At 42.6% G+C, this 25197-nt stretch overlaps 1 protein-coding gene across 1 annotated transcript in view; it reads right to left on the bottom strand.

Annotated features, from left to right (window-relative positions):
• The window catches only part of PARD6G (par-6 family cell polarity regulator gamma), a 59725-nt gene extending 36225 nt beyond the window's left edge, over positions 1 to 23500 (bottom strand). The window contains exons 1-2 of the mRNA XM_005419382.2: positions 23399 to 23500; positions 12855 to 13077 (exon numbers count right to left, since the gene is read on the bottom strand). Coding sequence (XP_005419439.1) covers positions 12855 to 13077; positions 23399 to 23500 — 325 coding nt within the window. The remainder of the gene's footprint in view (positions 1 to 12854; positions 13078 to 23398) is intronic.
• Between the last annotated feature and the right edge of the window lie 1697 nt (positions 23501 to 25197).

Consider the following 25197-nt stretch of genomic DNA (forward strand, 5'->3'; position numbering starts at 1 on the left):
CCACCACCCTGGCAGACACACCACTTGAGTGAACTGGCAGCTCGGCAATCATCAGTCTCCCAGCCTCTGTATCCAAAAGAAGCACCACTCTGAAGCGTGAAAAACAAAGCTCTCCACAGAAGACCTACACTGCAAACAACTTTAGGGGCTGTATTTCAGCAGCTCTACTCTTCCACACCTTAGAAAAATTTTACTGACATTCAAGCTGCCAAAGACTGTGTTGAGATTTAGATAAAAACAAGCATAGGCAAATATTACAATCACTCTGTTTCTTCCAAATACCAGTATTTTCAGTGTCTGAGAAAATGCTTGAAGTGTATACTGTACTTTACTATCCAATGTCTACATCCAACCTCCTTGTGATGTCCTCCCTGATAGGGTTTCTCCAAAGCCATTCTAGCCAGATTGTGGGATATAAGCTACCTAAGTCTCTCAAATTGCTGTTCAGAACAGCTACTGTTTCTGCACTGGATTTTCCAGCCAGTTGGTTGAGAATGCTAAGTGCTATAGAGCTAAGCTGATTATTTGTTTTAAAATTATTCTTGTCTTAACTACATTATGAAAAAGTCTTTAGGCAAAAGATCTAGGAAGCAAGGTTTTGCAGATAAAATATGTGAATTTGGAACTGAAGTGTTTATTTTTAAAACCAGTGAGGTTTTGCCTTTTTTTTCCCCCCTTCCAGTTTTTTTCCTGCCATCTTTCCCACAGATATTTCCTGTGCATTCTCTCTTCCCCTACATTTTGAATTTTACTAGAACTTTGTGTTTGTGGGAAGTAGATTCTGAAGGAAACCTCAGAGATATGAAGACAGCAATCTCAGAACTGTCAGACCTCCTGCAAGCTAATGAAGCAGCCAAGTGCACAGCTGGAAATTAGGTGCCATGTGAACCCAAAAAGACCCAGGTTACACCTCAACAGGGACAAGACTTCCCCTTTGATCCTGAACTCTGCCCTGATGCTTTGCACCAAAGTGCACCAACCTCTGGATCAGCTCACAGGGCCCATCCACGTGTCCTGTAGCCAAACACCATGTTCAACAGGACAGGGTTCACTGCATGCAATAACAAGCACTCCTGATTTATTTTAGGCTGCATGAAAGCTAATAACATAAGCAAATCTTATGTTTGTCTTGAAAGAGTACAAACACAGAGTCAGGGAACAATGTCTCAGCAAGACAGCAGGAACCAAATGTGAGTAATCACAAAGGAGTTTGGGTAGGAAGGTGGCTTTAAAAGTCATCTAGTCCAACCCCCCCTGCAATGAGCAGGGACAGAAACCCATGACTGCATGGCACAGAACTGACACAGCCCTATCATGCAGCAGGGATGCAAGGCCATGCCAGAGCCTTGATGCACCTTACAGACACAGGACTGTAGCAAGCCACCTTTTCAGATCCTTGGATCTCAGCACAGCCCCTGGAATACCTCCAGCAGCATTCCCTCCACAGTGATCCCTCCAGAGCAGGGATGCAACATCTTGTTATCTTGTTGCAGGGATGCTTGTTACTTCCATGTGCAAGCAGCTATCCAGCAATACTGACGTGCCTGGTAGTGCTGGGAGGTCTCTAAGACAGGGAGACCTGGTTTGCTGGGATTGTTCAGTTCACATCAGTTGTGAGAGCCACCATGGAAAGGTACCATTCAGCAAGATGCTGGCAGGCAGCCCAGCTAACCCAGGTTACACTGGCAGGTTCTCTCACAGCTGCTGCTGATGCACATACGTAAGCATCTTCATCACACTGATCTCTTTCAGCTCTCTTGGGACACCTACATGGACCTGAAGTGGTCTGAAACAGAGGCAATAACATTTCTGAAGGCAGATGGTGCTAGGAACTCTGATTTTCCAAGATAAGCACACACCCATAAACCAGACCAACAAGACTCAGGAGCATGCTACCCACACACTGTATGACACCCATCATAGCAGAAAGGCACCTGGGCCATACTCTGCAGCTCCAGTACTTCCTCATGATGCAACACAGCTCTGGGATCTCAGGATGCAACTGGTGAGAGGAAGGGTGTGGGACACTGTCACCACTTACAAGCTGAACTAGGACCGAATGAGGTACAGTGCTAAAAAAATCCACCCAGGGAAATTATTATTCCAGGCATCCAGAGGAAGGACAAACTAGCTGCAGAGATGCTCTGCACACAGTCTGGTGATCAACACTGGTGAGGGCCACTGTAAGACAGGGCTTGGCACACACCTCCAACAATATCCTTTCTGCTCACCACCACTGTGGATGTGCCAAAGTTGATGCAGATGACACGCACCCTTGCTCAGGGGTCACTTGAGCAAAGGAAGATGAATTTGTTGCAGCAAGCTGTTTCCTGTGATCTGCACCCCATGAGCTGGCTCCTGTGGCCACCTGCTTCTGGGAATGTTTCAGAGACAGGAGATGGGTTCTGAGGCACTGCCAAGCCACCCTGCCCACAGCAGAACATGTTCCATCACAACGGATATCCAGTCTGCAGCTTCTCCCAGAGCTCCCCCTCTCCTCTTCTCTCCATCCCTTATAGCTGGTGTGCCTGTGAGATGAGCTAAAAACCTCCCTGCACGCCAGAGTGCCCAGCAGCACCTGTACAACAGAGAGCAGCCTACAGCAAAGAACAGCCTCTAACACAGACCCTCCGTGACACCCACAGGGACCACACTCCTTTGTTACTCAGCATGTCCCCTGCCAGGTGACTGGAAAGTTGCTTGCTATGGTATGGTAGCCAAGCACATCAAGGAAGGAGAAGTAAAATCCCACTTTAAGCAAAATACAGTAGAGAGAACTAGCGTTCTTCTGGGGGACAGGCTGGGACCCTTGGGACAGCCTGCAGACAGCTATCCAATTCCTCTTTTTCAGGGCGAGAAATGTTAACTTTAGACACGGGTGACAAAAGCTGCCAGGTAATGCTGTCATGTTGCCTTTGAAGTCAGTCAAAAAAACAGGGAAGAGAAAATTCCACAATACTATCAACAGCACCTTTGCATCCACAAGCAAAAGGCAAGAGACTTCAACAGAAGCTAAATAAAGTTTCTTTAAATTAAGTTAAATAAAAAAGTTTCCTGTTTTTCAGAGTCACAGCCCATTACAAGCACAGATTACCTCGATGAGGTCAGAAAGGCACCAGCCACACAACTACTGAGATCAACTTAAAAAAAGTAATCTGATGTGCCTCTGGGCTTGGTCTATTTACACAAGGAATGTTAGCCAGATCTAGCAAAAATCATGACCAGTATTAGCATTTTCAGTCACCCATGAACATGTTAAGCTCACTAGCAGATCATTGTCAGCACTGTTTGCCCTCAATTATTGTCTGCCCAGGGCAAACATTTGGGATACTTTTGGGTACAAGCTGATAAATGGAGACATCATGTGGTTACCCATAGAGAAAAGTAACTCCCTCATTAAAGAACCTCATGGATGAAGAAGCAACTTTTGAACCATAGCACTGTATGACCCTCGTTCAGTTTAACACGGGAAGCAAGGATCTCACATTTTGTAAGCAGAACAGATAAATCCTGCACCAGGATTTGATCCACAAATGTAAGCAGTACAGATAAATCCTGTACCAGGATTTGATGCACAAATGTCCTAGCTATCTTCTCCTCTCTAAAATGCAGGGATTTTAAAATGCAATGAGTACATGCATTAGTGTTCAGTGCACTTTTAAGTGATGGAAGAATAATGCCGATACAAACACTTCTCCTGCTATTGATATTCTTTGTCTCAGCTAGGAATCGTTTTGAAACAAGATTTTTAACATTTCTTGTGCAAACTGTACTCCAAATGCCTTATACTCCCCCCCCTCTCCACTGCCACAAAGGATAAGGCATGTTAAAATCATGCTGCTTCAAGGAATACAAGCTTAGGAAATTCAATTTTTATTAGCCACAAAGGTACTACCCTAGGAGTTATTTATGGGCTCTATTATAAAGCACTCATTTATTCATTCAGAGTCAGAAAGAATTTCTCCCAAAGTGCAAGAAACTCCACAGTTTTCTGATTAACACAATGTGTTTTGTTAATGCAACTGGTTTTCCTCCCCTATACTCACATCAGCTGCATTTCAAACTAGACCTTAGTAAGCACACAAAAGCAAAAATGTAGAGATTTTATTACTTTGTATACAAAATCACTGCATCATACTACTAAAACTACCAAATTGCTTGGCAGAATGAACACGAAGCCATACTAAACCAGGCTAATAAAGTGAACAAACGGTGCCACCAGTGTCCATCCCGAGGCCATAACTAACAGACTTCCTCTTAGGACATCTTCATGGCATCCAGGGATGAGGGAAACAGCTTTAGCCCTTTTCAAATCCCAGCTGGTAACTCAGCTTTAAAGGAAGCAGTTGTGTTCAGCTACAGCAGTTAAAGAGGCAGAAAGGCCAGCTCAGAGCTCACCACTACCAGCAGCTGGGCAACCTTGCAGTGCCCTTGCAGACAGAGCTTTTCCCCAATTCCACTGAATTCCAGCTGGTTTCTAAAGACACCAGACTGTAGAGAATTTCTTATTTATATCAATTCCAATTGAATTGTCATTCTTCTTTAAAAGTTTACAACCTCTTTTTTATTTTATTCTCAAGTAATCTATTCTTTCTAATGCAAAGGGATAATCAGAGAAGAAAACTAACTGGTCCAAGACTCCCAGCAAAAGGCCAATTCTCCTCACTAAGTGTTACTTCCATACCTGTTCTGTCACTGCTCTCCAAGTCTTTTTCTAGTGCTGGGAGTAAAGCAACACCAGCCCTTGTGTGCTTTCACCTAACACATTCTCCTGCCCAGGGAGCAACAGAATTGCAGAGCAATTAAAAACCTGAGGCAAGGAGTAGAAAGCCAACAGCTGAGAGGAAGAAAAATGCATAACATGGGAGAAAAAGCAGAAGAGAAAAACTACAAGAATATTGGGGGTGGGAGGGGAGATCAGTGGCGCAGAAGTTATTCATGTGGAGCTTTCAGAGGTTACTTAATATCAGCATATGGCAGGGGCCTGAAGAGCAAGAACAACAGAGAAGTTTTCTAGGTTAATAGTTTCCTTAATATTCCCACAGGATTCGTTACTACTCTAAACATAGCACAGAGGAAAAAATAAGATCCAAGGAGATCATCATCAGGCACAGGTTCAAGAAAGGGTTCATTCAACCTCCCCCAAACTGCTTTGCCTCTTGGAGCTGAAAAATACCCAGAGTTCTTATGCAGAGTTAATACTGACCCATTTAAATTTGAAACACACAATCCCAACAACACAGGCAGAGTGAAGAAAAATGAGGAGGTTTCATTCATTTAAAAAAATAGTTTGAGTGGAGTTGGATTATTGAACTATATTTGGAGTTAATTTTTCAATGCCTACTACAAACACATAGCAGAAATATCCTTCATTGCATGCTTCTTTTCAGTGCAAGAGTCTACCAATTAAGTTGTCCTAAGACCTTTAATGTTCTTAAGGGTTTAGTATACTTCAAAACTTCAGAAGAAAACCTATTCCTGAAGGCCTGAATCTTGAGTTAATGTTTGTGTTTGCACTGTGCCATCTACCTTCATGTGCTATGGAAAATCCAGTGTCAAAGAAGAGACTGTCCACTCTCATTATTAGCTGCACATTATACTTGTTTCCATCACTCACAGAAGGGAAATGATAACTGGGCCCAACAGGAAAAAACCTGAGCCGTGAGCAGGAAACAGAATCTCTTGTTTTGACTACTAAGGTAAGAAAAGGTAAATAGTGGAAAATTCCCCTCATACAGGAACCATAGCGGAGGTAGATCATTTGACAAGTCTTCCTCACCACTGTTTTTACACAGCCAAGCCACCTGCCAGAGAAGCTTCACTATCTATCTTAAAGAAAAAGCATCAAACAACTTGGTTTGATGGAACCAAGAAATAGCATTACTCGAGACTGTGAGTACACACAATTGGGAAGTTCTTGTATTTTGGTTTTTTAAAGTACTTATAGGGCAGCAATCCACAACTATGAGACAACAAACAGAAGTTTGGAGGGACAGAAGAGTGTTTATTTGCTCACTCTTACATGGGTTAGGAACTGAAGCTAGGCATGGAGTTGAGGAGAGGCTCCTATTAAAGGCTGCACGAGTTCCCACTGCAAACAAGTTTCTTTAGCCTAAATTCAGCACAGTGTGTGGTGCTGGTATAAGCTTGATGCAATTTTTAAGACTGTGAAAGTCTATTTTTATGCTTAATATAGTTGGTTATGTGTATTCATTATTAAGATATTAAACTTTGAAACTGAAAACAAATCCCATGTTGCTTTAACATGGAAGAGCAACAAATGTTTGCTGTTTTTGCCAGGCTTGTGTTCTGTGCTTACTGTACACTGCAACTACAAATATTTATGCAGCACATATTTCTGCAACAGTTCCCACTATCAGCTATGCACTGACCCCACAAAACCTAGCTGTAGACTACGCTATTTCCATCCCTCTTTCACTGAAATTCTTCCTTAGCAGCTGTTCTAGTTGCAATTAAAAGTAACTGGTGATGAAAATCAAATATCCTCATACTCTAGAAATGGAGTTTTCGAGGAGAAGGAAAGAAGCAGCCTCACAGTGGCTCTGCTCAGGCACCAAGTATCACTAGCCAGGCAAGCAACAAAATCCAAGCCTGCTTTTTGTTTATGTCTGACAAGCCAGATTAAAAATTTTTTGTTTTTAAAGTTGCTTAATAAACCAGTAGAAAGATAATGATTACCCAGTCTCATCATTTGCACATGAAAGGTGGAACAGAGAAGCTACAGTAATTTGTTGCCAGACTTCACTGGAACAAACAGCTGCATTTTACTTATCTTCAAATATCAAAGGACTTGAGTGGGACAAAGATTACTTGGCTTGACAAGCTTTCAAAGACCCCTCCAGCTCAAAACCAGAAATGTTTCTGAAGAAAGTCATGAAAGGATTTAATATAAGCCTAGCAGCAATTCCTATATACTAGCACAAAATTTACCACCATCCTCTAATCTTGTCAAAGCTAAGACAAGATGCTTTTCCTCCATTCCAAACACAGTGGAATTGCACACTTCCAAAGGCTGGAAGCAGACAAGTTCTTCCTCCCAGAAAGCAGAGACTTCATGGCAGTGTTAAGTTGCTTCAAATCTGCCCATCCCATGCTAGTTCCTCACTCGAGCTACTTGTTTCCTGCCCAAGAGCTGGCTGAGGGAGCTCAGCCACTGGGTCACGTTAGTGCCAGGGCAGAGACAGGGAAGCAGCCTTGGGACAGTGACCAACAGCAGAGCCACATCCTCCCGTGCACCCTGGAGCTGCACTGAGCGTCAGCGGAGTTTCTTCTTCACCCTCCCAGCCTCCTTTGGAGCAGATAAACTGAAGACCTCAAATCACCTTTTCTGCACAGTTTAATAAAATTTATTCTATTCTCTCAGACTCCTAGATGACCATTGTGAAAATCTGCTCAGCTCAACCAAAAGGAAGAGCAGAAGGAGTTCAGTATTTTACCTTAATATGTGCTGCAAACTGCTGTATTATTTAATATATCAAATACCTTTGACAACAGCAGTAAAATCACATTGTTCTTGTTTAGAAAGATGACATTTTGAGGAAACAAAGTCAATGCCTCTGCTGCAAAACAAACAGGAGAGTTACTGAAGAACCAAAAACAAGATGTGAAGGAATTGAACTCAAACTTTTGTAACTGCACCCCACTCTAGAAGGCTGAGCAGAGAGTTAAAAGTTTTAGGTAGCTGGAAATAGCTGCTGCTTCAAAGCCAGTTTTTGTGTTTAACACATGTGGTTAGACAGCCAACAACCATTCCTGGGGATTATCTGCTCAGAGTATGAAAGACAATAAAACAACCCACCACTGCTTTTTCAGGCAGACCTGGGCATGATTCCCATTAGCACATTTTTATTTTAAAACTGAGTGCGATTGCTCTGATTTTATAATACAAGAAAGCTAAGCACAGATGTTGGTACTTAGAGCTGCACAAAACTTTGCCAGGTAAATAACAAATTGCAGAGTTATGAACTGCTTCTGAACATGCACAAATATATTGCATGGCACAGCAGTTTAAATACATTAGTCACTGTATGCAGTTGAAGAAAAACAGCATCTTCCAATCTTTACATTAAAACAAGCCAAATCCAGAACCCAACCAGGTAAATGCACATTTTTCCCCTGTTGATTTTGGATCAAGCTTTAAGTGAGAACTGATGGTAGACAGCAGTTTTAACCACTGGAGGAGGAAAGCAATGACTGGTGTTCAGTGCTGGTTTACTGTAACAGTAACGGACTATTAAAAAATATAACTACAAAAGAAAAGACACTTTTGCCAAGTTTCTGAAGGTGCTACTTGATGGCTTTTTACATACTATCAGTTTTCTAGACTGCAAAATGCAAGACAACAACAGATATCAGAAGTCATCAGCCTTCTCTAACTTCCATCCATGTCAATTCACAGCTGCAGTTAATTTGTGGTTTTACTAATTTATGATGTAAGGCCCTGCTCCATCTTGCTGTGGAGTGTGGTTTAGTGTAATGGCTATTAGAATGTTCTTCAGCTTGTTCAGATTTTTTTTTGCCTTTCCTGTTCCTGCAGGAAGTGTAATACTTGACAAAGCTAACCTGAAATATAAATTTGTCACCTGCCACTTCAGTGCTTCATCTGTCTCCTACTTGCAGGACACATATAATGAAACCATTTAAACCTTTACAACACTTTAAAATTAACTTTACTGATGGAAAGATTGTGAATTTGATCTAGAATTTTCTTCATGACTGACAAAGTCACCCCCCCCTTTATTAATTTATTGTTATTTTTGTAGAATCAGAACATACCTCCTGTTGTGGACAAAACAGAAAGGCTCCTCGGGTGAGTTCATTTGACCTCAGTCTGGCATCAGGATGAGATCAGACAGGCTGCGCACCACCTCTCCCACCTCCTTTGCAACTTGTGCTACAGCAGCTTTTCTGCTACTGCCCATGCAAACCCTATAAACCTGGCTGACCCTGGTAGGAAGTGAAGGTCTGGACATCAGCAGCCTTCATCAGTTCTCCCAGTATCAGAATCATTACCCTGGATTTACAGCAGTGTGCTCAGTTAACCACTCTGTTCACTCCACTTGCCACGCTTGGTCCTAGACATACCACTTGGGAAAAAAGAAACCTTGGGGAAAAAAAAGCACTGCACAGAGTACTGACGGGGTGATCAGCTTGTTCATTTTGCCACACTTCCTTGAGCTTCTGAACTTTCTAGATTGAACACACCCCAGTAGGCAACACAAGTCAAAGAGGAGAAATTCTCACATCTCTTTTACTTGGTAGACCTCCACTTACAACCTTACACTCCCACTGCAAAATTCAAGGAGTCATTTGAGGCAGGTTTACAATGAAGAACTCATTATAATTCTGCCTCTTATTCCATTCTATTTAGAATGCTCCAATACAGATCAGTTTGAACACATACTGTGCCTCTGTGAGACAGGCATTAAAGCAAGATTTGATCATAATTTCATTCCATTTAATCATACAAGAAATAATGTAATGCTTTTACAGTATGTAACACTAACTCCTTTCAGTTTTTCTGGTTTATGTTTCTGCTTGAATTCATAGGTCACACTTAAATACTTTTGCAGTATACAAGAGATTGTTTGGTCTATGTCTGTTTCAAGTGCTGTTGTTTAAGTCAGTCTTGAAAAACACGATCAGCATCATCAGATAAGCTCTTCCTTAATGCAGGTCTTGGGTAAAATGCAAAAGTTATTATGGAGCAAGTCACACACATCCTCAAGTTCCTGCACTGTTCTAAGGTCTTTGAGACATCTATCCCTTCCACAGCAACAGGCACCTTCCATAGGGAATTCTGTGTATGTCTGGTATCAGTTACAACTGAGTGAACAAATCCTCATGCTCAAAGCATCAGTTGTAAATCACTACTGTACTAACAAAGCCAAAAGAGCCACGTCAGTTTACAACACAGGACATGACCCATACTTGCAGCCTGGGAAAGCAAGTCAAAGGAAAACTGCTTTTTCTTTTTATAGCCTGGTTCTCTAATTAGGATTTTTGTCCACACTGTAATTTGGTATTGGAGACAAAAAAAAAAAAAACAGCACCATATACTTTAAGCAGACAAATCACTATGAGCTATAAAAACTTGCTACAGATGAATTCACTCAAACATAACCTACAAATGTCCCAGATTCTTCAAGACCCAAAAACTGTGAACAGCAATTGTTGCAAGCACACTGGGAACATCAATTCTAGTCCTTATTAAAATGGCTGGCTAATAGGCATGAACATCCCCTGTGTGGGACTACTGTGATACTGAAAAATTTGGGGCTCAGAAGATTTGAACAAAATTTAAAAAAAATAATTAAAAAAAAAAATAGAAAGGGGAATAAAACAGCCATTCCATATCTGGACACCACCAAGAGAAAGACTTTTGAACTGAAAAAGTGCAAGACTAAGCTCAGATGAAAAACATCAAACTAGGAAACTGTTGCTTGATTATTGTGCAAAGACTAAGTTACCTATTTTGCCACTCTGAGAATGTTTTAAGTGTTTTAACATGACTGTGAAATTGACCTGACAAGAGAAAGGGTAACTCAGCTATAAACTGGGAAAACAGACAGGATGACTAATCATGCAGTTGATAAACAGTTTGCTTTGCTAGAAAAAGAGACCTGACCTTCAACTATTCCATCCTCCTGTGCCTGCATACTTCTGCTCTGTTCCCTGAAACTCTCCCTACTCTACAACACAGAGAACAACCTCTGGCAGCCAGCTCCCAGGACTACTCCCACTGAAAAGCAGTGATCCCTGATCCAACAGCCCGAGAGCCAATGCTCTGCAGTCTCCTTCAAAGACCCAAGAGAGCACTGCACATATATTTTACTAGCATCCCTGTCATGCTAATTTCCTGCCTCTGAAGTCAGAATCAAGGGTGCAGGCACACCACATTCTCCTGAATGGCACAATGATTTCTTGGTGCTAGTCACCTTGTTCTCTTGTGCAGGTCTCCAACAGAAGGACCAGCACTTTTCTATCACCCCAGCAGAGGAAAGGAAAAAAAGATGAAGAGTTCACCTTCATTCTTGAAGATAAAAATTTCTAAAGGCTTTGCCTAAGTATAGGAGATGAGCATGACTGTTAGGGACCATCATCCACAAGTACTAATCTCAAATATTAACCTCAGGAGTCCCTTATGAAAGTTAGCACTAAGCAAAGGGATGGGCCAGAATTTACTGTTCCCTTCAGCTTTATAGAGGGAGAAGGTGTGTTGGGAAAGATTTCAGGCTTTGCCACATGTGAGGAAGAACAGGCCTGTCTTCCTTCATTTGTCAGCATGATTCTTTTCACTGAGCAAGGGGTAAAATAAAAGCTTTTTAAAAAGGAAATATTGCCCTTTTCTGTTAAAGTTAAAAGTTAGAAACCTTAATAACCAGCACACTTCTCCTAGAAGAAGAGGGAGAATTTTTTCTATAAGAAGACAACAGTTCTCTGATTTGCCTGTTCCTGTGATGAGCATTTCAGTGGCAAACCCCTCCCAGTGCAGGGTTAGGTCAGTGGTTTCAGCAGTCTGTCCAGAGCACAGAGACCTGTATTCTGAACAGGACCAATCCAGAGACACAGACAAACTTAAACTGAAGTAGGCATGACAAAGTCATGCAAAGGATTTCTAATGCCTTGACCCACCATGAACATTCACAAGCCCTAACAGGCATTGCAAGAAGACCTAACTGGATTTGTGATACACATTTGCACTTTCTGCATAAGAGCAAGGAGCAAGTTTTCTCTCATAGACATTTCCACTCACCTAACAGACAGATCAACTAAACAAACTGCTCTAAACCCTCTTCTCAACTGGCTCTTTGAACATCTAAAAATCACATCTTAAAGGTGGCAGACAATATGCTCTGAACAGACAGGAGCCACACAGTCCTAGATGTATTTGACGACACCAAGTCAAACACACTGCACCAGCTCACACCAATGAGCAGGTTGGAACCTCTTGCTAAATCCTTATCAGTACACAGCAAAAGTCCTGGCCAAAAAAAGCCACATGACTGCTCCAAGTCTCAAATCAAGTCTTGTTTCTGAATCTGTTGCTGACGAGATTTTAATTCCAAAAGCCCTGTGCTATAAATCACTACACGGCTGAAAAAAAAAAACTGTGGAGGAAGTGTTAACACAGTGTTAGGTTTCCCTGGGATTTAAGGAGCTCTGTGAGAAGACACCTTATTATAAAAGACAATCCTCTTCTGAAGAGACTGCCAAACATGGTCCTTAAGGAGAATAACACACAGGCCTTAAACCTGATGTCATCTTGACATTCAAGCAGCTCTTCCCAAGGTTTGCTTGATGATTCAAAATGGGAATAATCAGCATTCCTTAGTAGCAGGACAGAGGGGAAAAAATATCATCATTTGCCAGGTTAACAGAGTCAAACAAGATGTCGTTTGTGACAATTTTTTTTCCTTTCAGAACTACACATCTGTGTGCATTCACACACAGGCATGAATAACTTGGCTATGACACTGACTATCAAGATGGATAGGTAAGATCTCTAAATGTGAAGCAGTAGTACTAAGATCCCCTCCCTCCACCAAGGGGAATGGTGCACCTGGCATGCTCGAGTGATGATGGGACAGCAGCACAAGGGTACATTAACCTCAGCATGGTATCCTTCAAACACCTTACAGGCAGCACTGCAGTCCCTCTCCCTGCCATGAAGCCATGCCATTCCTGCCAGCTGCAATGAAGTGCCCGTGAGGAAGAGCAAGATGGCTCCTAGATGCCTCCTACAGGATTTCAGCCTTTAAATGGGTGCCACAAATCCACTCTTCCCCTTGCCGCAGCACACTGTGTGGCACTGAAATGAAACTGCATCTTACCTTGTCTTTGGATAAAAACCCTGAGCAGTGGATGAGCACTTGAAACAGCCTTGAAGAAGTTGTCATCATTATTAATAGGGAGAAGGTCTCCATGCACATCAGCATATCCGATCATCACTTCCAGGTTGGCTATGTGATGGATGTGAAGAATTAGTTTGTAGAAGTCTTCAAACTTTCCTGGCTTGTAGCGATCCAGAGAGAACCTTCTGAACTCGGCCCCAAACTGCAAGAGAAACAAACAGAGCATCAGCAGATGTGTCACCACAGGCCAGCACTCCAGTTTGGCATTTGAACATGATATGGATCACCTCTCTTCAGAGAATTAGAGAGCCACAGGATCAATCAGGTTGGAAAAGACTTCTCAGATCGAGTCCAACTTCTACTATTCAAACCTATTCTGTGGTGAATACAGTCACATGTTGGTGCTTACAAGTCTACTAGTGGCCTTTTTGGTCATCCCATGAGAACATAAGCATGGCTACCAAGACATGACAGGTACACCCAAGTGTTTAATGTTAAAAGAAATCACATTTTTAAAATATTAAGTTTTCATTAAATCCTCTAGAGGATAACTGCATTTGTAGGACTTAACTTTGAAGGTCCATCATTCATTATCATCATCTCAGGCATCCACAGAACCATTCCTCTCCAAAGCAGAACTATTCACTCTACTATTTTCAAAAGAAGTTACTCAGCTATTCAAAGAACCTTATAAAAATTCTTTGCACATTTCCCATCAATACCACTGGGATCCCAACCACAAGACCTTTAAAGAAGCATGGTATGTGAGCAAACAGCTTGTTATTAGAAAATACACTCACTCTACATGACCCCTGAATTTCCTGGCAACCCATGCAGCAGAAGGAAAGTTAGTTTTCATGGCTTTATTTTTTCTGTTACTTCACTGGTTTTTATTTTTAAAGCTTTACAGACCATTAAGTGCTTGTCAAAAAAAAAAAAAGCAGGGGTAGTAGAGTGTGATTTGGCACAAGACAACAGAAAATGTAATAAATCCACAAAGCTGTTTTAAGTAATTCAAAGTGACTGAGGAGAAGATTTCAATGGTCCTTATTTCTGATATTAGAAACAAAATATGCTGTTAAGAACTCAAGGGAAGAATTTGATCCTCTATTTAAGGAAATTATGATAATGAAAACAGGCATCTAGTTAGACTAAACAGCTTAAATCACCTTTCTGGTACATTTAATTTAATATTTCAGATTGTATAGCATGATTAAACTACTGTTCATCAACCAAACCTCTAAAACCATCCTAACTTACTCTTGAACACATGGAACCACAGCCACAAATCCAAGAACAAGTAAGGCTGTAAACTAGGACCTTATGGATGTTCTTATTTGCAAAGTCAGCCAATATCAGGGCTTGAAACCAAAGACATAAAACTAACAAGCACACAAAAGAAATAAGAAGGGGGAGAATTTTCTCTAAACAAATTCTTCCTCAAAATGGAGAACGACTTGCTTAGAGGTTCTCAGCTGTTAAATCAACTATACATGCAAGCCACTCTTTTGCTGAGACTAACAAAATTATGAATCATCACCATAATCATCTTCAAGCAAAAAGGAAAAAAAGCAGCCAACATAACCCTACTGGCTTTGGGCACAAGCATGTTCTCAAATTACTTCCGCAGTTATGAAAATCCCACTCTTGAGCATCAAAGCCCAGTTGTGATCATCTGAAAGCTTGTTTAGTCAAATTATGCTGCTTGTTTGTAATATTAACTGCTAGTTCCAGTTTGGATTTCAGAGTGCCCATCCAAATGCACACAAAGCAAGCAAACCACAGCTGGTTCCAATGGAGGAAAAAAAGTCCTCCTTTGTCCTCCACCCCCTGCTCCTCTCCAGAAAAATGTGAGCAGCAACTTACTTCTGTGGACACACTTCAAACTGAAAAGAAAAAGCTGAAGTCTTTTTATTTAAAAAGTAACCTGAAGTTTTCTTTTTCTTAGATTCAAGCTGGAAAAAGCCATCTTCGAGTGTCAAGTTTAACACCTATCTACACGATAAACTAAAGGGGAGGGAACAAGACCTTTGTAGGTTTTGCTTAGAGCTGCATCTACTGCTCTGCACACCTGAACAGGAATTCGGGATTCCTTGGGATTCCCTTAACCAAAATGCCAGGGCACTCAGACACCAATCCCAGTAACCATCTGTTTACTGGACAGCTTGTTCAGGACCATAAGCACACGTGGTACTGTGGAGGAAGCAGCTGCTGTGCAGTCTCACCCCAGGCAGCACAACACCCACCCCTCACAGCCCCCTTGGACCCATGGTCTGCTGAGGGAACCCATCCTGCTCTGCCCAACAGAGCTGAGGCAGAGCTCAGGACACTGCTCCCAGCAGGACAGTGACATGGAAAAGGACAGAGGAGAGAACCAAGGATGGTTACTTGCACTTGGCTGGTATGACCCAAAGCTCAGCTTAAGCTGCCCCATGAGAAGACAGCTGGCAAAAGGGCCAAGCCTCCCAGCCTAGCCCCTGCAGGCACACTGGAAACCACTGATCAGTGGAGCCTGACGTGGGAATGCCATTGCAGGCTTGGGGCACTGAGGTCTGACAGGAATGCTGTCCAGTCAAATTGACTTGTTCACATGTTCAGCCTTAGGAAAGCCCAAGAGTCAATTTCATTTGCCTGGGAATAGCACAATAGTAAACAAATGCAAAATATTTCATTTGTGCTTTCTGCATGACCCAGCTTTTTAAGGCAAGGGAGCTAGAAGGCGGTTCTGTAGAGGAGAAGGGAAGAATCAAGAGATTTAAGCAGATAATGAGAATGACTTTCTTTTTGTTTAAAGGTTAGTATTACTGCAGTAATAGTTTGGCTGATTTATTCACCCTGTGCATATACACAGGCAGCAACCATTGTCAGCAGGTCTTTTCAGAAGAGCGGAAAAAACTGCTTCAGCTCATTCATCATTCCTAATGAGGCTGATAGAGAGTATCACAGTAATAATGGGGTTTGCAGTGCCACTCAGCTTGGAGACTGGGTGCTCTGCATTGTATTCAGCCAGAATTTCAAGATAACCGTGTATCTTACAGAAACTACAAGTTCTGATAGCCAAAACTACTGATCTGCTTCTCTAAGCCACAGAGTTCATCTTATCATATCCCTTCACTGAAAGATACACAGGGACTGGTGTCTGCCAGCAAAGTCTCTGTCAGAACAATACTGTATTTCACTGTTTGACAAACTAACAGTTTTAACAAGCAGATTAGTTTTCCATAATGAAGTAAATTACTGAGGCCTATTTAACTAATGCAAATACTGCATCCAGTATTGCAGAAGTCAGAGGACAGGAGGAATGGAGGGAACTTAAAAAGAATTTAGTCTGACATAGCTTATTATGACTGAAAAAAAGAACTTAGAAAAAACTGTACATCTTTGTTTCACAAAAATAACCTCCGCCCCAAGTCCCTCAAAGTATCAGCCAATCAGCCAATTTGTTGTCTGCAGTTTGATGACAAAAAGCACACAACAAAATGCAACACATCAGGCAGGAGCCCCACACAAAAACAGATGCTCAGAAAAATGTTCTGATAAAAGTTGTGTTAAAGAAGAAGACACAGCTAGCTGATCTAAACTTACACAGGCTGATCAAGAGCAATCAACTGCTTTCTTTGGCTTTTTTTCTGGCTAAAGGGTACAAGAGGTCAGAGGAGATGAGGGAGCAGGATTTTGAGGTTTGTTTACTTAGAGAGCTGTTGTTCTGTAAAATGAAGGAGTTATTTGCAAGCAAAAGAGGGCAACTCTTTTTTTTTTCCTTTAAATTTTAAGTTTCAAGATGTTTACAGGGCCAAAAATGAAGCCCTGTGTTTATGAGGTGCCATCCCTCTAGTTTATTGCTGACTTTGAAATCAGGCTATTGTAATAAGAAGACATCAAAGAGCAACATTTAGCAATAAACATGAGTTACATTACCCACCTACTTCTCTCATGAAGTAAAAAAATAAAGAACAGAAAGAAAACTAAACACTTTCATCCTTGCATAGACTGTAATTTCTGCTTACATCTGAGATTAGCAAAACTGGGAAGACCTAATCAGGCATGCTTTATCAGTGAGAAGGAGCAGAGGGCAAGAAAGAGGAGGAGGGAAATGTAAATGGTTTTGTGCTTGCTGACTTCACCTGGGACTTCAGAGCTCTGATGCCACATTCATGCCTCTGTGTCTTTGTTTCCTTCTTCTCCCCCAGTTACACCTTTCCCAGCTCACACGGCATTCTCTGGCTCTGCTCCCAGCCTCAGAGTGGCTGTCACTAGTGGCAAGAAGCCACCAAGCAAGCAGATGTTCTCTGCAACAAGTTTTCTCTTCAATGGCTTGCTCCAGGGCAGCTTTGCTGCACTAAAATGATCAACCTAGTGGAAAGTGTGAGATTTTCTGCTCAGATCTTGCTATTTCTTTCAAGAGAGAGTCACAAGAGCAAGACAGCTTCTCTTCTGCTTGCCCTTCACAGAAATCCCATCAGGGACACAATTTCACTAGCTTCAGCCCCAAACTTTTTTCCTGATTGACATCATGCCTTACTTCTACCCTTCCTCCTTCTATTCCCTCCTTTTACCCTCCCAGAGAAACACAGCCATGCTTTAGTATCTTAAATGCATACAATAGTTTCTCTTAGCAAAGAAAATCAGCGGTTCCCCTTCTTTTTTCCTGCTTCTCTGACACAATGTTTCACATCTCTGTTTGTTTAAAGGACAACCTTTGTAACTCCTTCAGCCCTCCCCAGGAGTCCGTAAGGCTCAGCTCAGGACAACACTTTTCTTCTCTCTTCTGTATCTACTCGGAAGAGAAATTCTTCTCTCTGCTCCCATCACCCTCAGACCACCTTCTGCTCCTGAGATGCACCTTGCATTCGGTCTCACAGATGCTTGGCTGTCAGCTCAAGGGCAACTTAAAGCCAAAGTTACCCTTTCCTCTGCCTCACCTTATTTCATAACTTTTGAGACCTGGACCACTACACTGCTTATTTAGCCTCACTACCGCATGGCAGTCTGTGAAAATAGTTATCCACAAAAACAATTTTTTCAGCCTGTTTGTTTGAAACCATCATCCCTTTCTTTGCCAGCCCTGCTCCAGTAGTTCCTCTCCTATCAGGCCACCCATGTAGCTGCTTTCTCCCTACCATCTCTGTCAGTGCTGCCTCCAAGAAGCTCACTGCCAGCCTTCCTCACTGCCTCACCTCCCGAGATTTAAACCCCCAGTGTCACTCTCCTTCAAGAAACAACTGTTTGCAGGAAAGCAAAGCCTTTAAAATAAATCTATGATTTAAGTGCCAAGTCTACCTTTCCAAAAGCAAGTATCTTCCTTTTTTTATTCCAGTTCTCTGCATCTCTGGGAACAAACCAAAGTCTGTTTGCAAATGATGTAGACTGAGAGGGTCCTGCACAACACACACTCTATCACAGCACAGGATGCATACAGCCATGGCATGTCACCATCAGCATGAGGGAGAAAAAGATGATTTGGCACCTTGCCACCCAGAGGGACAAAGCAATCTGGTCTGGTCAACAGTGTAGATTCCTGCAGAAAGGCAGCCCTGCCCTACTCCAGGTCTCCAGCGAGAGCAAACGACTTTCAGAACACTTACTGAGAGGTATCCACACGGATACAGGAAACCTGCAACCAGTAAGGGCTCTGGCTGCTTGCAAACTTATTTAAGACCCTTTTAGCTGCCGCCAGAGGCTTCCCCATGAGCTCAGTGCCAGCAACAGCTGCAGAGAAGTAATTTGATGCAGATGCACGAACACCCCTGGCCAGACCTGAAGGGGGACTGGGAACAGCTGTGCAGGGTGGAAGCAGGAGGGATGGCACAAGGCTGGGTGGCCCTGGGGCTGGTGCACCACCCCAGCCATTTCTGCTTGAATGAACTTCAGGCATTTCCAATGGGAATACATCTGTACAGGGAGATTTTGCCTTCACTTAGAGGGAGGCAACACTCTCAAAGTACATTTCATCTTTTAACTCATGGCCTGCCATTGTAAAGGTAATTAGAGGCAAGCAGTGAATCCTTGGAAAACCTTTCTTGGTTCCTAAAAGCTCAGATTAAGTGCACACAAAGTCTCTCAGAAAGGGAATGATAAGGGACTACAGAGGAAGGCACTATTAATTGCACCTCTGAAGCACTCCTTGGAGGTGGCTCCTCCTGGAGCCTGTTAGACAGAGCCTCCACAGGTATTTTAACCTCACACAGGAGACATTCCTTTCTGACTTGGCTGTAAACAACATTTAATTTTCTGAGGTGCTCTTTAAAGTTGAAAGGTCCATTGTTCCGTGTCCTTTAGGACTGTTTCAGTGTGGCGAGACTAAATTTGAGAAGACTGCTCACATAAGACAGACTGGCTGGACAAAGTTTTAAGCAGATCAGAAATTCCCAAGTTACTAGACTAAAAAGTATTACAAACAGGAGAGATCCTGCTGGAGGCAAGATCAAGAATGGGAAAGCATGGGAATACTGGAACACAAGATGGCAGCTTTCTGGTCAGTGCCATCTATCCAGTTAGCACGGCTGGTACCCAAGCCCATACCAATACACTTGCTTCAGGAATGTTGTTGGAGGAACTACCATCTTCCTGTGACAAGACAGACCTGAAACTACATCAGACCTGAGCACCAGAGCATGTCCTCCACCACGCCATGCTCTGTGACACCAGGTAGCTCAAAGCAGTGTTCCAGCCTTCCCTGGATCTCCTAGAGGCACTACTGCTCCCACAGTGCCAGAGTACAGGTCAGAGAAATGAGTTACACTGTGCAGGGGCTCATTGCAGCTGTCACCTGAACAGAACTATCCCAAGAACTATCCCAAGTTTGTGCCACACTTTTCAGCTGAGAGGTTTGTCCTCTCATCTATGAAGGGCAGCAAGCATGCACAGGACCCGCTGCTGTGGCTCAGCTGAAAGCTGTGGTCACTTTCTCTCATGGCACCTAGCGGACAGACTTAGGGTTACTAGCTATGACCACTTCAGAAAGCTATCCTACCATGAAGAACAAAGATTTGTTTGTAATGAGAGAGGAACCAGGAGTTTTGTAGGTGCTATTTAGCACATCAGAATAAGCACAATACCTGCTGTGAAAAGCCCAGCAAACTGGGAGGGAAAGGAACAGAGACAACACTTCTTAAGAGATTAATGCTTACAGTCTCTTTCTCTTGACACGTTTTGCAACAATCCAGACTGTCTCAAGTTGCTATTTCTGTGGCACACTGTCTTTATTTGAGAGGGGGAAGCACTGTGGTTTTCTGAGTCCGTGCCACATTTGGTTTGCATATAATCGAATATGTTTTCAAGCTCAAAAACAGAAGTTAAATCAGATGGTTACAGGGCTTTTTACTGCACTTATTTTAGTTTTATGCCAGGTATGAAAAGTATGACTTTAACTTGGAAGAATCTAAAGTACTGCTTAAAAACTTTAAGCAGACTTAAAGTCTGTTTTAAGATTCTGTAGCATTTTAAGAGCGCTGCTTTTTGATCTATTTTGAAGTGTGCTACACATGGAAAACTTTTCTTAAAACTTCAGAAGGCCTGTACAGCTTCAGGGTTAGAGTGAAATCAAAGTACACAAGGCTGGAAAACACAATTTGCAGACCTCTGTCAGTTAACACCAGACAGTGCAGAACCAGACCTTTAAAATCTCATTAGAGGGGGCTATTAAAAGTAAGCTTGCTCTTTCTGCCATTGCTGGAGTTTTAACACTGCTTGATACTTCATTTTATACATTTCAAATACACAATGTGTGTACATACACTGCCACAGCTGAACAGTCACGATCAGCAAAAGTCATGCAATACCAGCAACTTTGGCAGGGAGGAAGATGCAAAAGGTTTAAACCATCGATCTTTATGTAACAGCGCAGGCACACTTATTTTAAGAAGGGGGGACAGCACATGAGCAGGACAAAGCACCCACAAGGTGTTTGAATGCTACATCTATCTGCCAGCTGGGCAGGCTTGCTAAAGCACTGACTGCTACCCGTGCCTCACACCAAAACAGCCTTTCAGCTGCGAGTGACTTTGTAAGAGCACGGAGCACAGCTGAACCCAAACATGCTTTTTGTCTTTGAACACCGTAACAGTAGCATGTCTGCTCACGACACATCAGAAAATGATTGAAAATTTATTGATAATCCATTTGCAGCACCCATCTAAACACCAGCATTTAATGAGAGTCAAAACAGGATAGGAAAAGAGAGTATTAAAAAATATGGTTACAATTAACTGGTTCTATTTAAGGGGTTTGTTTATAGTAGTAGGATGTTAGTCACGTCATTGTTAATCTGTAAGTCAGTTTGCAATGCGAGAAAACATGACACTGTTAGTAAGGCAGAAATGTGACAGTCAGCACGTGAGTCAGGTAGCTGTGCTTTTACAAACCTCAGCCTCTATCAAAAGTTCCATTGTCCAAGAGGGCTCATCAACAACAAAGGGTTCTTCTGCAGAGCACTTTTATCAGGGAACGACAAGCACATTTAGCCAACTTTGAAATCACGAAAATTAGTTCTTACTAGTACATACAGTTCACAGGAGTTCATATAGTAGTAACAGAAAAACAGTACTCTGCTGCTTTTAAGCCAGAAATACGGACCTGTCAGTTTCAAAGTAAAAATAAAAAAAAACCCAAACACACTTTCACAAACAATTCCAAGTGCTATCATTTAAAGGCCCGGGGCAATCTTATACTTCTGCTATTCCAAAATTTCTAAGAGATTGGAAAAGAAATACACATTGGGGCTGATAGTTACGCTCCCATTTGAAAAACTGCATATAGTATTCAAGGGAAGAAAAAAATAAAATCTCCTTTCACTCAGAGCAAGACAAAAGAAGATTGGCTACATGGAGTTATAATTCAAGAGAAGTTCCACCACTAATGTAGGAATTCCTATTTTAAAAGCATTTGTTCTTCTGTAGGCTTATATTCATGGGCAAAGAAGCCTGTAACCTCTCTGTAATGCTAAAGACAGAAAATGAAAAATAGGTTAAGAACTCTGCCTGTGGCCACAAGATCCCAAACAAAACAAACACAAAAAGCCTCACACATTGCAGGCACTGGAGATCTTGGTAAAAGGGAAAAAGAGGGAGAGAAAGGGTCATCTGGAAACCTTTTTCAGAGATTAGAGGCAGTTTCTTGAGAGGGGACAGATACTTCACTTGTCACCCAACAGAGAAAAGGAGCCAGTGAGTACTGGACACATGAGAATACACAGTTGTTCTAAGCCAGCAAGCTAATGTGTTTTCAGATCCTGTCTAAAAGGGCTGAAACATTAATCCTGAGCTACAGAGACAACACCTAGATAAGAACAGAGCTTCTAATTTATTTTGTCATGAAAGATGGGATAGAAGGGCTAAGGTATAATTACAATTCAATTAATATTTTCTTATGACATGTGCCAACTTCTAAGCAGGTTTCTCTTTACCCTTCCTCTTTTCTATCTAGCAATAAGCTTTTAAGTGTTTTGATTTTAAGGCCAGCTCTCTGAGGATGAGGGTGACAAGGAAAAAGCAGGGAGCTGAACAGAAGGGGACTTTTTAAAGAAGATGACTGCAGCAATTTCCACCACTGCTGTGTCTGAAACAGAGGTGTGCACAGATGGCAGAGGGTTTTCCCCTTCAGCATTTGCAGCAGCACAGAAATGCATTAAGCTTTTGTAGCACCTTACAGTCACCCAGAGAAAAAGTGACCTGGCACACACAAAAAGGTACAAGACAGTGCCACAAAGCTCATCCTTCTGCAGCGACAGAGCAGAGAATATATCACTGCCAGTGTCCCCCTCACATAGGCACAGACATGAAAAATCCAGGGACACAAGAATGGTGAGCTGAAGCATGCTTTGGGCCACGTTCCCAGCAGGGGTGATGGGTCAGGCTAGGTTCAGCAGAGCTACAGGCTGGCTCAGACCCACATAAATCCAATCATCCACAAACCCCACAGGCCTACTGGACAAAAAAAAGAGGAATACCACCTGCAGGTTTTGGCCCAATGGCACCAGAAGGATGTTGAAAACTGGAATGACTTCAGCCATCAAGATGCTCCTTCCTTCTCCTCCTCCCTCCCACCCCCTACCCCTTCCAACACACAGATACACACACACTTTGTTTTTAACAACCCTCTGGCACACATCAAGAACCTCATAACTTAAGGATACTTGGGGATTTCCAGAGAAGTATCTTACCCAGCATAGTACTTAGTGCTGACAAACTCTCCCCTTTCAAGAATCAGGGGCACAAACTGACTTTCAATAACTTTTTTTTTGAGAAAATGAAAGAAATTCAGAAAATCCAGAAAAATCAGATTTCACAGGAGCCATTTTTGAATTGTGACTAATGCAAGACACCAACAGGATGCTGGTTTATCCTTAAGGAAGGAACCACCTGGTTATCATAACAGAGCAGGGATATCAAAACCCCAGCATCTGCAAACTATCTCCCATCCAACACCCCACAACCATTTTTTTCCCAGAGCTCCTTCTGATCAAACTCAATCTTCAGAGGAGAAAATCTATTTCACACCATTGTGTAAAAGCAGCACTCTCTCACACTCAGCTCCTCTGCTAAAAGGGATTCCACCTGCCCACGGACTGCCACTTCCCCAGCCTTTGAAAAGCCACCAAGAATCCCTTGATCCCCGGCCAGCAGCATGCCCTGGCGCAGAGGCTGAGCTGCACCCACCTCCGCTCACCTGGCAGCCTGTGCTCCCAGGCGATAGCTGCAAAATCATGAGTTCTCAGACTCAACTTTCAAGTTCTCAGGCAAGCCCAGGCAGGCCTCATACTTACAAAACACAAGCAACTAAGTGTTTAAAAGGTTGACTACGTAGGGCTACCAAAAGTAGCATTACTGAACCATTTTGTTCCCCCAGCCTCAGATACTCCATGCAGACAAAAAACCCTCAACGCTCTGTATTTCTAGATGATTACAGCACAACAACACAGTGATCCGCAGGGACAAGGCTGCCAGCATGACAACCCACCATACCAGAGCACCGTGTTTTTGTAAGAGTTATCAGGTTTTTATACAGCACCTTGCCAGGTACCATTGGCCAGAGCTTTTCACTGGACCTTCTTCAGATCACTGAAGAGTAACTCTGTGAGAGGGAGCCTACGAGCTTTACAGGCAAAATAAAACTATCTTGCAATGTCAGCACCGACAGCCTGCTACATCAACAGCCAGCTGTTATTGTGCCCAAGTCATGCTAACAGCAAAACTCACCAGCAGAAGGAAATTCAACAGCACGGCTTCCACTGACACATGCTGCAGGTTCACAGATCATCGCTGGGTGTAGGCCCTCAACAGGGCATTTTCAATTTAGCTTCTATTTTAAGTTTTCTTCCAATGCAGTAGAATTCTCCATACTAATTTCTGGGCCACCAGCAGTGACAACCCTGAGCTACAGAAGGCCTTCAGTCCCACCCATGTAAGTTTATTTTCCTTCCCTCCAAAAATCTGCAATCATTCCTAGGCTTACAATCTCCCTACACATCACTCTGTGTCTGTAGAACCAGGTAGGATTCACTTACACAATTCCTGCAGCTGTAAGGGAAGCTATGAGCTCTTTAGAATAAGGTTGTTTTCTAATTGTTAATAGAACAAACTCAAGCTATGGCAACATTGAAGCAGAAGAGAAAGGATGAACTTAAAAATTCTCATATGTGCTCAAGGTTTTACTTTAACACTCATAGAATGTAAGGGGTATAATTCAGAAGACAGGATCTGGAGCATTTGGGAACCACAAGGAATGTTGTGGGTGGGTTACATCTTAGAACCAGTACAAGCCGAACCAAAACTTTCCAGCTATGGAAGCAGAATGGAACTTTCTAAGCCAGCTGAGCCCTTTCAAGTAGCAACAGCAGGTTAGGAAATAAGGGCCTGAACTCACATTTCAGGTGCCATGTTTAGAAATGATTGGAGGCTCCCCTGGATACAAGGTACTTCTCCCACTGAAGCCATCTCTGTTCCGTGTGCTGCTCAAGGCCATTTGATCTGAACGCAAATTTTAACAGCAAAAATGGACAAAAATGAGCAGCACCAAGCAGAGAGTCCCAAGGACATCACCTCCAACACCACCTCAGCAGGTGATCAGGGACTACGGGAAAGGTTAGTGTTATCCATACTCTTTTCAACTTATGCATTACTTACACCTTGCCTGTAATACGTGTATAAAACACAGGTTTTCAGGGAGATTTCCCCGTTTTGCTTAAATGCTACTTATTTTTGCCCTCAGAGGCAAGATTTTGATGCGCTGGTTCACCCGAGAGCGACCAGTCACTTGAGGAGAGCTGAGCACGACCAAGGTCAGGCACAGCCCCACGACACAATCCTTAGGGCAGCCAGCTCCG

This window comes from Geospiza fortis, unplaced genomic scaffold (genome assembly GCF_000277835.1).
Source record: "Geospiza fortis unplaced genomic scaffold, GeoFor_1.0 scaffold206, whole genome shotgun sequence".
NCBI lineage: Eukaryota > Metazoa > Chordata > Aves > Passeriformes > Thraupidae > Geospiza > Geospiza fortis.